We start from the raw sequence: 15,120 nt of genomic DNA on the forward strand, positions 1-15,120 counted from the left end.
ACACACACACACACACACACACACACACACACACACACACACACACACACACACACACACACACACACACAATATGTTGTTTGGCTAATTACTCACTGACTTAAACAATGAAGACCTTTGGCCCTATGTGAGGTTTTCATTAATAGAACTCTCATTGCTGTAGCACATGTTTGTCTGTTGTGTGAGGCGCTGCGGGCCAAGTGTGGCTGCAGTGTGTGTAGGTGAAATAAGATCAGGTCGGAGGGGAAGAAGTGTAGAGTGGGTGGATCTGAAGAGATATGACTGTTTATCTTTGAGTCTACAGGTTGAAAACCTGAAAACACACACACACGATCATCATCTATTCTCCTCTCCTCTCCTCTCCTCTGTTATAATACAAAACTCTAGGTTGCACTGTTTAACACTGAACGCTCAACTGGCCGATTGTGTTGGCCTCTTCACATTGTGGTTTGACAGTTTTCCTCAGTGTTTCCTATCTTTTATCCTCCTGGACTGCAGGATCATTTAAGTCAGTGCTGTTGGTACCCTATGTCAAATGTCTTTGGTATTTATCACTCAGAAGTATTTTATCTTTGCAACAAAACAACAACCCACCTTTATGCTGGAGAACATTTAGGATGTGCAGAGTGAGGGGCTTTCTTTACGCTCTCTCTGTTTTCAAAGCCTACACTCCTGTTGGCTGACATTTCTGAAATCTTTTGTGTAAAATGTGAAGGCAGAGCCAGCCCTTTGCCGCCTCCACCAGCACCCACGGAGTCTGGCCAGCTTTTCAGTACACTCTGTCCCCCTCTGCTTTCTGCTTTTCCCATATCAGATGTCAGACTTAACACGTATATTCCCACACAATGCAGTCTGTGTTTTGTTTTTTTGTTGAATTGATTTACCATGTAACTTTTTGTAAATTAATTTTCCTGTTTCTTCTATGATTCCACTTTATATGTCATATTACAGTGTATGCACAGTCTGCACTTGCAGTTGAGTTATGAATGCGCTGTGTAATTATTAAATGACTATTTTTGTTGGTGTTCATAAACACATGAAATTTCCAGTTTTCTGTGCTGCAAACAAACATCAACTTTCCAAAGTGGCAACCTAGGCTTTGCACATATTCAGTTCTCACCTGCATTTCAGGAGTTGCACATTAATGACATCAACGTAGGAGGTTTCAGGAAAAGTGTGTTGCTTTCTTCAGTCTGCACACACTGTACTTTGATCTATAATGCAAGTTTGGTGATACAGTATGCTGCTTGTGATTGCTACTCCTCTGGTTTCTTTTTTACTGCTTCTACCTTATGTTTATGTTTAATTTTTTTTCCTTTTGTCTCTGTATGCCTACTGTTTTTACCACCTATACTGTAATATTGTCCTCCTTTTACACCAATATTTTTTCTGCTTCTCCTTGATCATATCTCCTGTATTTCTTCTTCCCTCTCTCCTCTTCCTCTTCTCACCCTTGCCACTCTCCCCCCCAGGTTCTTTTGAGCTCTTTATCTCCTCCTTTCATCTCCTCTACCCCTTTCTTCATAATGTATTCCTCTTCAGCTCACCTGTCACAACACGTACCTGCTACATTCACTTTCTGCATGAGCTTGTATGACATCCCTCCATCTTCCCCCCACCCTCAACCATTAAGCATCATTATAGTTGTGTTCCATTAACATACAACGTGAACCAGCAGTGACGTTTTCTGCGTGTATCCAGCACAGGCTCTCTCATGCCTCGTGAACTGACCTGACATCTTTCTCCTTCCTCTATAGTTAATGAGACCACACTGGAGGTGGTTGATTCCCAGGAGAAGAACATCACTGAGGCTGACACCACCCAGTGGCAGCTCCAGGGCTTAGAGGAGGGCAGCCTCTACCGTTTCCACCTCAGTGCCTGCACTCGAGCAGGTTGTGGACCTGCACTGGCTCAAGAGAGCAGCACCGTTGCTCATGCACGTGAGTGGATGAAATCAGTGTCTCTGTTGTGGCAAGGTGGCTCATAACATATAATATGCATTGGTTTGGGTATGAAAGCCCCACCACCTTTTGAAACATACTACTAACATGGTTTATGCAATGTTTGCAATAATTTTTACGAAGCTGAGATATTTATAATAATGATTGATTGTGCCATAAATTAACTTCATATAGTTACAGGAAGTACTAATCAGGCTTTTAAAAACCGCTGTATCGTGTCTTGTGTGGCTCTGGGAAAACAGTCTATCAAGTCTGACAAATAACCCTGATGACGTCATTAGAGTTACCTGGGTTTGGAATCTTCATTTTGTTTTATATTAAGGCAGTGTTGCAAACATGTGCCGTGGATTTTTTTCAAGTATTGGATGTTTACAAGGAATGGATGGTCAAATGAAAAGACTCAATTCAACTGCGTTATGGGAATTGTAGGAACAGTGTTTTTGGATCCCGTGCCACACTGAATAAAATAGGATTTCTTTTTTCATCTGATGTAAAGAATTGGTTTTTGGATTAGTTCTCTGTTACATAATCCTGCTCATTAGATTAATTTCACTTGATAAAACAGTTTTCTTGAAATGATATTATAAATAATAATAATTTCAATTACGCCCTCAACGCAAAAAAGGCTTACAAGTTCTTCACAATCATTAGACAATGAGAATAGAAACAAGGAAATGGTTAAGCAAAAACAAACACAAATTACCATCACTAATGTCACAAGGAAATAAGCACAGCATAACTATATCAGGAGTAGTATAAGAGTAGGGAACCAACTGAAATATATTCTATCAAGTTGTTGCTTTACAATGCTCAGATTGCCTCCCTCACAGTTAGCATATAAAAAGGTGCATCTCCAGTTTTCATATGACAGTAGCTGTGAACATCTAACAAACCTGCAGCGGAAGATTCAAGTGAACCTGAAGTCGCAAAAAACTGGTATTCTGCAGTTAAGGCTGGTACTGAGCCATTTAAATCTTTATATAAAAACTAGAGGACTTTCTTTTTCACATTTGATACCGGGAGCCAGTGTAGCACATCTATAACTGGAGTGCTGTGTTTCTTCTTTATAGTTTTGTTTTTAAGTCTAACAGCAGAATTGTGAATATTTTTTATCCTCTAAATACCTTTTTAAAGAAGACCAGTGAAAAGTAGCAATATTCTGCTTGAGATGAATGCAGGAGTGCCTGTATCCCGGCAATATTTCTCAGAATGACTGAGATGTTGGCTGATACATAAACTTGATTAGGTGAAAGAATGCTATTTTGGCCACTCTGCTGGCGTGCGATTTAAAGCTTTGTTTGTATTTAAAGAAACAGGCTTAAAGAATGACTTCTGATTCAGTCTGGGAACCAGAGATTCTTAGAAAGTGCACTATTTTAGCACTGAGGCCTGATAGTAGTTTTATGAGCTATACTTTGTTATCTAGTTTTTGTTTGTGGATGTGAGTGAGATAAAGGCAATTTGTTCATTTGGCTTTACTGAAATGTGTGACCCTGTGTTATCTGCAAATCACCTAAAGGAGGCATTAACAGTGAGAAGCATGTGATCAAAGCAGCTTCCCGGTGCTACAACAAGAGAAGTGTTTCTTCCAAATAGCTGTCAAGATGTAAAAAAATCTCCCAGTGGTGTATGCACAAAACAAATTTAAAACAACATCAGAAAGATATTTTGGACAGTAATTCCAGTGTTGTGCAACTCAACGTTTAGATCCATTGTATCTATGTGCTTTGGTTTGTCCTAAAATCTGACTGGGTCTTCTCCAGAACACTGTTTAATTTCCGAAATCTGATGATTTAAAGATAACTTGAGGCTGGTTTGTGCCTGTAACTAATTAGGACATTACTGTTTAAGGCTTTTAGGAAATAAGCAATTACCTCACTTTTTGCTGCCAAGTCTGAGGGGTGAATATCACAGGTTGGGACATGTTTTAACAGCTGATCCATCATATAGAGCAATTCTTGGGAACTCCCACTGTTTTCTCTGATTATCTCAGGAAAATAGACGCTCAGTTCATACAGTAGTTATAAATGACCATGGACCTCCAGTTCAGCTTTAATGCGTTTCCTGTTGGTGGCTCTACACGATCTCTTTAGTACACAAATAGAATTGATCAATCATGCCAATGTTCTGTCACACAGCCCTTTAATGACCTTGAGTGTTTATCAGGTTGTCGTTCAGGGTGTCATCCATTTCATTCACAGACTCGGTCTCGCTGAGAGAATTAATGAGCTGATAAGTTCAGACAACAAAACCTCTACTCGAGCATCTCTCATCCTATTCTGAACAGTGAAAAGATACACTGTCAGCTTTAACATATGCCAACCCCTATTTGTTAAAACCTTAATAGATTAAAGTGATTATGTGTAGAATGTGATTATAGCATCATGTTAATAATTCTAATGGGTTTTCTTCTCCTTTTATTTTTGTACAAGAATAAGTTAATCCTGATCCAAATTGGTGCAGTCTGCTGTAAGTCTTGCTGTCAGCATATGCATTCTACCACTAGGGGATGTAAAAGCCAACAATGTTCATATTCTACAGACATTGTACCATGAATTTGTGTCTTTAAATCAAAGCAATGCAGATTCTGTCTGTTTTAGTTTTGTTAACACTTGATTTAGACAACCTTGATAATACATTGAAAACATTACCTAACACCATTAAGTTTAGCTGTTTTTGGCAGGTGTTTATTTCAGCTCTCACTATAAACGATGAACATTTGTGCTAGCTTTTCCCAACAGTTCAAAGTTCCTGGATAACTTCACCATACTTGGCATGCAATAAAATATGAATGCATGAGACACAGATCTTTCCACTATCTCTAAATGTTTTAATAAAAAATATTCATTCATCTCTGGTTTTATATTTCCTTCGAGAGGCTCAGCATCTTGTGGATGTCCAGCCTGAGAGCCATTAGATGCATTGTTTGTAAATGTGGCTGAGGCTCGGTGGGGAGATAAAATGGTTCTGTTTCAGAACCCCGTCCTCAGGGCATGCTAGTCACAATGCAGCAGAGCAGATTTATGGATGCCAATTACACGGAGCAGGGGCACAATGATTTAGAGTCCTTGATGGGTAGTGATGGAGTGACACTGGAAAAAAATGAATGCATATGAGTAAGTGAGCCCAGTCTATGAAGTGCTTCTTTTAGATTTCACCTTTGTGACTGAATAAGCTTTTCATGCTTATTGCCTTTTACAACAGTAGCTTCAACATTGTTTGGACAAAAAGAGTGACACACCAGAACAAAAAACAGCCATAGAGGTATCAGCAGATGTGTGTCCTTGTGTCTATGTTTGAAAGGCTTGTAATGAAAAGAGAGCAGCTAAAGTGAGAGCCAGGAATAAAAAAAACACAGAAGGATGATGTGAAGCATCTGTGAGAAAGCAGGGAAAACTGATAGAGAGCAGCAAATAGCCGTAACAGAAGAGTGTGGCAGACAGAGAACAAATATCTATTTTTCTCCATCAGTCCTCATGAGAAAAAGCAAAAGAGATAAAGCGGACCGCAAACATGACAAAAAGCACAGAGGGGCATATACCTCTTAAGTCACACAAAAATAACAAACTCCTCCAGAGATTAAATTATTTGCTTCCTGGCGCAACATTTGAACACCCCAGTTTTTATCGCTGACATAGCCTAAATGTGTGGCTTCAACTTAATGTTAGTTTAGTTATAAACATAATAGTCAAGAGCTGATTGATCTTCACTGTAGACAGTTCAGGATTCAGCAAACAGAGTAGAATAGGCTGTTATTGTACAGCAGTGTGGATATACCAAGGCAGTTTTATATGCCCTTAAACATTGTGAAAACAAAAAAGAAATCTAACTGTGACAAATAATAATAACCCAAAATCAATAGTTATTTAAAAACCACTTGTCTTTATGTGTTAAAGTGCAAATGAATACTATACACCGCACATGTTAGAATTGTATTATACTGTTTGGCAGTCAGTATGCAAGAAATTAATTTATAGCTGCTATAGTCAATATTTTTTGGAATAACAATAAAATAAACAATTACTGGGACAATGTAAAAATGGATCATTATCAACTCAATCTGCAGCTCCATAGCAAGTTTCAGCTCTCCATTGTCTGGCCTGCAACTTTACTGTTGTATATCACTCTCACCCCTCACATGCTTTTCCACCCAAAGCAAGGAACTGTTTTTCAGTGAAAAAGTTCTCAAAACGCTCTATACTATCTGCTCAGCACAAAATGGCAAATAGACCCAGTAGCTGACCACGGGTGGTAAAACAAAACCCAGTTACTGCAGGTTTAAGAAATGACATGTCGGAGGATATCTGATCCAATCTGAGTTCAGAACTTGACAATAACAAATTTGGAATTTTGTTGAAAAAAATGCTAAATTGAAAAAAAAGCTCCCCCAAACCCCCAATCTATTCCTGGATTATTATTATTATTTATTTTACATTTTGAGTCGCTTCCTAATGGTTTTGTACATTACATTGTGGCATATTTTTGTCTACCAACATGACAAGCAATCAACTGACATCAATATAGTGTACTGCATTTGTCATAAAATACATTACATACCCAATTCCTGCTTAGACTTAATAAGCACATTCATTTGCAAAGACAATCTGTTGTCTCCATAGTTCCCTCTGGTGGTGCAGTCACCAAATCCAAAACACCACAAACAAACAGATCACTCATGCAGACATCGTGTGGTTGGACTTGTGAGGATGCACCGCCCCCGTGTGTGTTTGTGTGTGTGTGTGTCTGTGCCAGGTCTATAAACCTTAAAGCTGGCTTTCCATATATCTGTAATCTTCTGCTGTATTTCATTTTCTTTTTATTCCTCTGAAGATTTGTCCCAGACTCCAGCTGTGGCCCCTATTCAGAGCAGTATGTATTTCTGCCTGCTGCAGCTGCTGTAGCTCGCTAACTTAGAAATAGTGGTAGAGATAGACATTGTTGTAGGTGTGTTGCTGTATCTGGCTGTAGCATCAGAAAGGTTTGTCCTTTATACATGTAGTTGTACAGAGTTGTCATGATGTGACAATTGCAATTAAAATTTGCAATTCAGATTAGTTATGTAGACCCGAACCCTTGTGGAGTTACGCTGTTTTTACTATCAGTTGCACTGTTCTTGCTCAGTTACTTCCATTTATCAAGTTTTCCCAGTTGTTCTAACAATGCTGCATTCATGTAGTCTATAGAGCTCACTTTTTGCACAATCTAAAGTATTAGACCCGACAGCATTGCAACAGGAATCTAACATCTGAGGCTTCTTTCATTTCAGGCCTCAACTGCTCTCTCTCTTTTCCCAGCTCTATCGCAGGAAATTCTGCTCATCCTTATTTAGGTATATAGCTCAAACTCACACATGTAAATCAAATTATATCCCTGTGATCTCATCTTGAAGTACCTTCAACTTTAAACTAACAATGGGATTGGAGACATGGACTCGTTTCATTATTTTCTGATATTCGCTCATGGTGGGGGAGGTGTCAGGAAATGCATGCTTTGCTTAAGAGAGAGTGAAGACTAGATGTCACTCCCGCCCACAATTTCAATATCTACCCTTTATGAGCCAAAATCCAGCTCCGCTAAATTAAGTCTGGGGCCCAGCGTTCCCTTTTGAACTGTCATCTTGAAGGGTTTCTGCTAGCAGCACTGTTCTCAAACTGCAGGGGAACCTATTTGCCTCTGCTAATCCTCTTTTCTTTCCTTCTTTCTACTTTTCTCTGTGCCTCTGTGTTTTCCTCTCCTCCTTATTTTCCTCCTATTTCTTCTCTCCTTGACAGTTCCGGCCCTGTTGAACATAAGCTCTTATGTAAGTGACACCTTTGCCAAAATCAGCTGGACTGCCAGAGAAGAGCAGCAGGACTCTGAGCTTTATGTGGCTTATATGAATAACCGTAAGCTACTTTTCCTGGTGCTGTCTTGCTAAACATTAAATAGGAATTTTAGTTTGCATCGTCTGTACTGTTTGTACAACTGAGAAGCTTTTATGTAAACAACTCAAATTATATTACAAGCCTAGCGACTACATGGCTACTTCCATCATTTCCCATGACTGCTTCAAAATGTATGCAATGTATTTAAAGTTTTAATTTTTAAAGCAAATACATTTCATAACTTAACTATTTTTTAATTGGCAATAGCTCATCCTATCTTCTTTTTCGATCACATGAATGCTAATACAGACTTGCTGCTTGTGCACTCATTGTGCTTGGCTGTGTAGGTGATGGTAACTGGCGGATTTCAGAGGCTGTAAACACTTCTCAAAGTTTCCACGTAATTGATGGGCTCAAACCTGGGACGGTGTACACAGTGCGCCTCATGGCCAAGAGACTGCTCGATAACGCTAGCATTTTTGAAGATGTTATCGAGACTCAAGTCAAAGGTGAGAGAAGAGAAAGTTAGCACTGTCAATAGAGTTTAGTTAGTTGAGCTCTGACCTGCCATGACAAGACAAGCATATCATTGACAAATTGATATTGACTGTGGTAAATGTGAGTTTCTTTTCTTTTCTTTTCTTGTATCATTTGTTTTTTTTTCCTATCTAATATTCTTTCAGAAGTTATAAGAGTGCTGTAGGTGAAGGTAATGGGAGTCAAATGTGACGTGAGAACATCCTCTCAAACTAAAATCCATCATGTTTTTCTGGTTTCCAGTCAAAGATAAAGTTGAATGAGAAGTGCTTGAGGGGACTATCATAATAAAATAGACAAGCGTGTGAAGTAGCGTGTGTCTTCTTGCTGATTTTTTTCTCAGGCGCAGCAGGTCAGCGGAGCGACTTTTCGACCCAGGGCTGGTTCATTGGGACCATGTGTGCCGTGGCGCTCCTCACCCTTGTCACACTCACGGCCTGCTTTGTGCGGAGAAACAAAGGTGGCAAGTATGCAGGTACGCCGCCGCCGACCGAACGACGAGACATGTTCTCCATGGAAAAAGGTCAGTCAGTCTTTGACCAGGATGGGGTCCCCTTGTCGTCCAACCAAATTCAACTCTTGACATCTATACATAAAGCCAATATCAGTCTGACTTGGTTATAAGCAATTTGATTATCTCTAAAATCTTTAAACATCACCACTTTTACAGGACCACGCTTCCCCCCCCCCCCCCCCCCCCCCCCCCCCCCCCCCCCGACCAATACCACATCAAGCCTGTTTGGAAGTGCAATATGCATGCATGTTGGGCAATGATGCATGCTAACCCTGCCAATCCTCACTTCATTAACACCAAATGAACTGTCTACAAGACACATGCAGCTCCCGTAGGCGTACTGCATTGTCAAAAACATTGCTTGACCCTGGTAGTTTTGCACTGTACCTCTGATTACATTCCTGGTCAAGCCAGACGAGTGTGAACCAACTGGCTTTGTTCAACACCTCCCCACCCCTCACCTGTGCAGACCTTCCCCTGCACCTTTGTGCTGTCTTGTATCAGAGCCAAATTCATTCTCACATTGGTACCTACCTGTGTTGTGTCTCCTTACTCAGTTTCTCTCCTCTCAACCTGCTTTCTTGTCTTCTCCCCACCTCTCCACCTCTTTGCCTGCAGTAGCTTTTGACATGAAGCCCTGAATATTTCATCAGCTTCTTTGGATTCCCTCCTTTGCTCATACAACTCTTCTCATGGAACCCTTCTTTTGTCTCTCTAGAAGTAACTGGTATTTTTAAGGCATATTTTCACAAAGAGCTGCTGTGTAGCACTTTGGGCAGACAGAAAAGATGCTTTCAGTGTGCAGACTTGATAGAATGTTCACACATTCATATTTACTTGTTCTCAAAAGCTTTTCAGTTCTTACGTTTAAATGTCAACTCTTATATACACAAGTAATATTTCAGATAATGTACTCCTGTACATCTATGCATTAATGTTGAGGTTGCAATTGATCTTGTTTCCCAGAATCATCTGACAAAAATTACAGAGGTTAATTAAAACGCTGCTGTTTGATTTTTTTCCCATTGGAAATGTTAAAGACACCATCCTGCCACACACAATATGTAATTACATCCATGGATGAAAGTGGAAAAGTAAAATTGAAACACTGGTGCTAAAATGTCTGTCCTGCTCCCCCTGCAGTGAAAGAGAAGGAGGACCTCCACCCTGACGTAGAGTCACAAGGGATGAATGATGACACCTTCTGTGAATACAGGTGAGCTGTACTCCTGCTTTGCAGAGGAGAGCTGCAGTGCCAAAGTGTGCTAAGGAAATTTCCCTTTTTTTAATCTCTTGAAATGCAATGCGTTGGAGCAGTAATAATCTAACAACCATATGTGAAATATATTCTGACTGAGAAACTCATTTGTCATGTGCCACAGTAACGTTTTTCTCTCCCATCCCAAAAGCAAACCATGCATTCATGGGCTTTACCAGGATCAGCCTAGAAGCCATTGTTCTCATCATTTATTGGGCTAGGTAATCACACGGTGTAGTTAGGAGTAGTGGGGAACAAAAGCATGTGCTTTGTTCCCCTTTAGTTGGAAATATGTGCTTTTATTTAGTTGTCAGATACAAAGTGTGTGTAAGTCAGCTTGGCTTTAACTTATTTTGTGTGTTACTGTGTGTGCGCCTGCTATGTATACAGTACATTTACTATATGAATGAATGAACACTACTTACATTACCTTCAGAGGCAAGAGAAAACAAAAAGAAAGAAAGCCAATACATGGTGCTGGATACACACATTATGTCGGATATATTATAAAGGTAACTAATTAAACACACAATGCTTGCATATGTTTATAAAAGTGAAACATGAAAATTAAAGCATAATGAACATGTTTGTGTAGACACACACACAAACACACACACACACACACACACACACACACACACACACACACACTCTCAGGTTCTTTGAAGAAGTCAAAATCATTTTTTTCTGGCTGTTAGTATTTTTAGCATTTTAAGATAATGTCTGATTATGGACAGACAGACAGACAAATTAATTGTCTAGTTCTGTATTATACAATTATAATATAATATAATTATAATTATACAACCCCCCCTTAAAACTTTAGTGCAGAACTTTTTTTATAATAATGAACATACATTACATTCAAGCCATTGCCAAAGGAGTTGAAGCAAACTAATTAAGACTATCCGCCCTAAACAACTCTTTGTATTTCTCATTATGGCTATGTTCAGAAATTGGTGTCGTCCGGCGACTTTCAAGCACAGAAACGCAAGTTCATAATGATTTCTTTTAATCCTCCGTGTCCTCCTTGGCTACAAGCAACTGCATGGAGGAGGGATGGTGGTGGTGCACGATCACAGAAGGCTTGTGTTATGTTGATGCAACGCCAGAGTCATTATTTAAAATTCCTCATGAGGGAGACGGACACTAAGCACTATAGCTTTACCACCTAACCCTTAGAACAATTTTACAGAATAATATATTACATTCAGGCCAATACAGTAATCTTGTACAAAACAGGCTAGTGGCCAACCATGCAACCAATTTGTAGGTCAAAACTCTACAAGGGTGAACTTTGACTTGTGAGTAACGTTAACTTACAAACTTTGTTGTCCATGCTGTGTTTGCTGAAATGCTGAAGCTCGCACCAAAACAGTAAACTTGTACTTTTAACAGTTGCATGGGCTTTGCTTGAAGTGAATGGTAGGACTGAGCAAAAAGATTGAAGGAAGTGTGACTGCACTTTGCAATACATTTCTTAGACAACAGCTGTAATGGCGTTAAACATTTTAAGCTCTTATATCAGCTTCCAACTAAATCTATTAAGGTTATGTTTTGGGCACCTCTAATGTGTCTTACATTCAATGAAATGGGTTCAAAGTAAGCATGGCAAATGGGTGAAAAAAATGAAGCTTTAAAGCCCGAAGAAGACAGCTGTTGTACTTTATAATAGCTGTTGAATTCCCATTGTTTGCATTGTTATGCTGCTAAAGTGACAGTTTAGGGAAACCGTCTGAATCCTATTTTGCTTGACAGCACTGCAGCAACTGTGTGACAATGGCGTGTTTGTTGGTGCACACGCAACCGAAATCCCCTAAAATAGCCTCTTCTGTCCGCTTTGATTCTGCTCATCATCATATTATTTAGAACATGATTACTCTCAAATGTGTGGTTTCTGCCAATTGCATTCCTGTGATTCTTGCCAAGACTATAATTCTGTTGAACAGAAAAGAAGCCCTGCAGCCCTACAGCCTTGGTTATACATTATATAGCTTAAAGACGTAATAAGTACGTTTTTACCATTGCATAAATTAAAATGACTATATTTTTGTGAATGGAGAGGGTGTTGATCGACCCCAATGACTCAATGATTGCCGAGCCACTGCTGAAGCGGCTTTCAAACACACTTACTGTGAGGTATAACACTGAAGACCCAGGAAAGCACACAATTCTGTTGTCCGAATGAATCACTATACTTTTGATTGTAGTTCTGGTACCAAGTTCACATTTAAGCGCATTAGGCAGAAGAAAGTGTACGTATGCTAATATGAGTTTGTAAGCTGATGCAGATGTTTGGCTGCAACCTGCTTAGGATGCCTCTCATGGTTGGTTTCATAAAGATTTTCTGAATATTGGGCCCGCAAAGTGCCCTTAGCCTTACTATGATGTTGTTTTCCTGGTTTATGAGTTGCATTTAGGGCCATCTTGTGGTCTTTTAATCTCCGACGGCAATAGACCACCCACTGGTATGTCACGTTTCTGGGGAGCTGACAAGTGGTAATTATGCTTCAAATTATTTCTTTGGAGACAGACCTCTGCCGCCTTGCCCCTCTGTCCAATGCAAGAACAGCAGGTATCATAGCTGTTAGCCAGCAGTGTGATGCAATCAGCTAGTTTTCTGTAATTTTTATTTTTACCGAAGCTCCTTCTTTTTTCTCATCTTAGCTCTCATCTTCATTTCCATGTGCAACCAGAGAGATGGCAGCAGACAGGTTTTCCTTTAGACCCCTTTAAACTAAAATAAATACAACTTCAGGTGCAAAAACGGGGGAAAAGAAATCCTGCTTCCCCCTGACGTTTCTGTGCTGCCCCCAAACTAAGTCAGCATGGGTCAATGGCAAGACATATTTAATTACCTTCTGTCTGGCGATGTTCCTCTACCTCTCACCTGTTTGTGAGGCTGAAGGAAAGCCTTTTCACAGCCACAGCTGAGACTGAGCCAGATCGTCACCAAGGTCCTGAATGAGAGCTGGGGCTTAAAAGCCCTCATCTTCATTTTATCACTGTATTCAAAGTCACCGTGGGCGTGCTGCGGCAGCAATGGCATTCCACTGGTCTTAGATAACGGCCACTTATCTTCCGCGCAAGAGTCGTCAGAGAAAGAAGGTTTGATAAGAGTTGAAATGCAGACCATATGTGGCTTGCATGGTAAAGGGCCTCATGAAATCGGATAGATAAGATTGGTTATTAAAAATCCCCGTGAAGGAGACGCAATTTGTAATCTTAGCTTGAACAATTTCTCTGCTGTGAAATGCTTCTTAGAATGTTAAGCTTGTATTTGACATAGATGTCAACTACAGTACGCCTCAAATGGCACAATAATAAACCAGCCACCTGAGTGTTGTCTCTGTACGCAGACGCTCTGTGTTATGAATACTTGCAAGAGAGAGAGAGAGAGCGAGAGAGCGAGAGAGAGAGATGTGTTAACAAACATGGATGCTTTGGAGAATTAGAAAAGAGGACAGGGAGGTAAAATATCCTTAGTATTTTGAGGTGACCCTGCATCTTATGGTGAGACACCTGTGAGTTGGCCACTTGCCCAGCATTAAATTGGCATCTAATCTGCTCGGCCTCGTGTGTGGGCCCCTCGGGAATACCAGGAATGACAGGCTGTTTGTCTGGGATTGCATATGCGCCACCTCTTCCCCCTTTCTCTGTTTTCTCAATCTAAGAGCCCCCCCCCCCCCTTCCACACACACACACACACACACAAACCTCCCACTTGTCTTCTTTCTCACTGCACTCTGGCAATTTCCATCGCTGGTTCTAAAGAGATTTGAAATTGCCTTTGGTCTTGAAGCCTTGGCAATTAGCAATTAGTGAAGTGATTGTAGCAAGCCCTTCCCGCCTCCCTTGTGCTCCCTTTCCTGCTGTGCAACCGCTGCATCTACCCCTTCCTACCACCCGTAGTGATGTATTGAAACCAAAAGAACTCGCTTTGTGACTGGGAGCGTTTGTGTGTGTGTGTGTGAAGGCTATCATTTAATAGGCTACAGGCTATGTATGCTGGTGTTCATGTGTGATTATATGTTATATTGTGTATGTGTGCTTGTGTGTCAGCCTCTTGGTGCCATGAGCGTTGCTTGTGAACATATGCAGTGCACCACTGACCCTGACCATCTCTCTCTGTTGTTGTTGATGGCAGTGACAGTGAAGAGAAGCCACTGAAGGGCAGTAGCTCGTGCTCCCTGAATGACGCGTTGGGAGACAGCATCAGCAGAGACAGCCTGGTTAACTATGCTGATGGTGGAAGAGAATTCAATGAGGATGGTTCTTTTATTGGAGAATATTCCGGACACATGCACAGAGGTTCCGTTAGTGAGCCTAGTGGACCCGGACCAGTCACTGCATAAAACCCGCTTCCAGTTAATATGGTCTGCTTCAGACTTTTTCAAAATACATTTTAAAATTTTGCTTCACTGGCATTAAATATAACTTTAATAGCCAAATATGGGCTAATAAACATGACTCAAATGTGCAGAAGATTTGCCTAGGGACTCCTTTCTTTTTACATACAGTAAGAGAATGACATGTATCATTTGAGTTTTTCCAGATTTTATTAATAAAAATTGTGTTTTTTGTTTCTATAAGACATGATCATAAGCTGTGTATATTGAAAAATGAAAATGTCCAGTACAGTTTTTTTTGTTGTTTTTTAACACAGTGGTTGAGACACATTTATCACAAATACATATGCATGTACAGCCTGTGTTCATTCATTTAACACACAGTGGAATGAATATCTACTGAAGTCATTTGCTGTCCATTACTGTCTATTTATGAATATGTTTCTGACTTTTGTTAATAGCATGTTGATGAAAATGTGTGAAAGTTGTTAAGTTTGTTTATTATCAAAATGCTGAAGATACATTTTATATAATTTTACCAAAAATACTTTGGAACTTTTTTATTGCTTTGTCAATCAGTAGACAACAACATAAACATAAGAACATTAAAAGAACAAATAACAACATTAACACAAGA

General features: G+C 40.0%; 1 protein-coding gene across 1 annotated transcript in view; it reads left to right on the top strand.

Moving 5' to 3' along the window:
* Positions 1-14,774, top strand: part of LOC117948188 (neural cell adhesion molecule L1-like protein) — a 34,311-nt gene extending 19,537 nt beyond the window's left edge. The window contains exons 23-30 of the mRNA XM_034877722.1: positions 1,747-1,940; positions 6,792-6,830; positions 7,228-7,290; positions 7,733-7,846; positions 8,173-8,334; positions 8,706-8,837; positions 10,020-10,092; positions 14,282-14,774. Coding sequence (XP_034733613.1) covers positions 1,747-1,940; positions 6,792-6,830; positions 7,228-7,290; positions 7,733-7,846; positions 8,173-8,334; positions 8,706-8,837; positions 10,020-10,092; positions 14,282-14,489 — 985 coding nt within the window. The 3' untranslated portion in view covers positions 14,490-14,774. The remainder of the gene's footprint in view (positions 1-1,746; positions 1,941-6,791; positions 6,831-7,227; positions 7,291-7,732; positions 7,847-8,172; positions 8,335-8,705; positions 8,838-10,019; positions 10,093-14,281) is intronic.
* Positions 14,775-15,120: the final 346 nt, after the last annotated feature.

The sequence above is a fragment of the Etheostoma cragini genome, chromosome 7, assembly GCF_013103735.1.
Source record: "Etheostoma cragini isolate CJK2018 chromosome 7, CSU_Ecrag_1.0, whole genome shotgun sequence".
In the NCBI taxonomy this organism is placed as follows: domain Eukaryota; kingdom Metazoa; phylum Chordata; class Actinopteri; order Perciformes; family Percidae; genus Etheostoma; species Etheostoma cragini.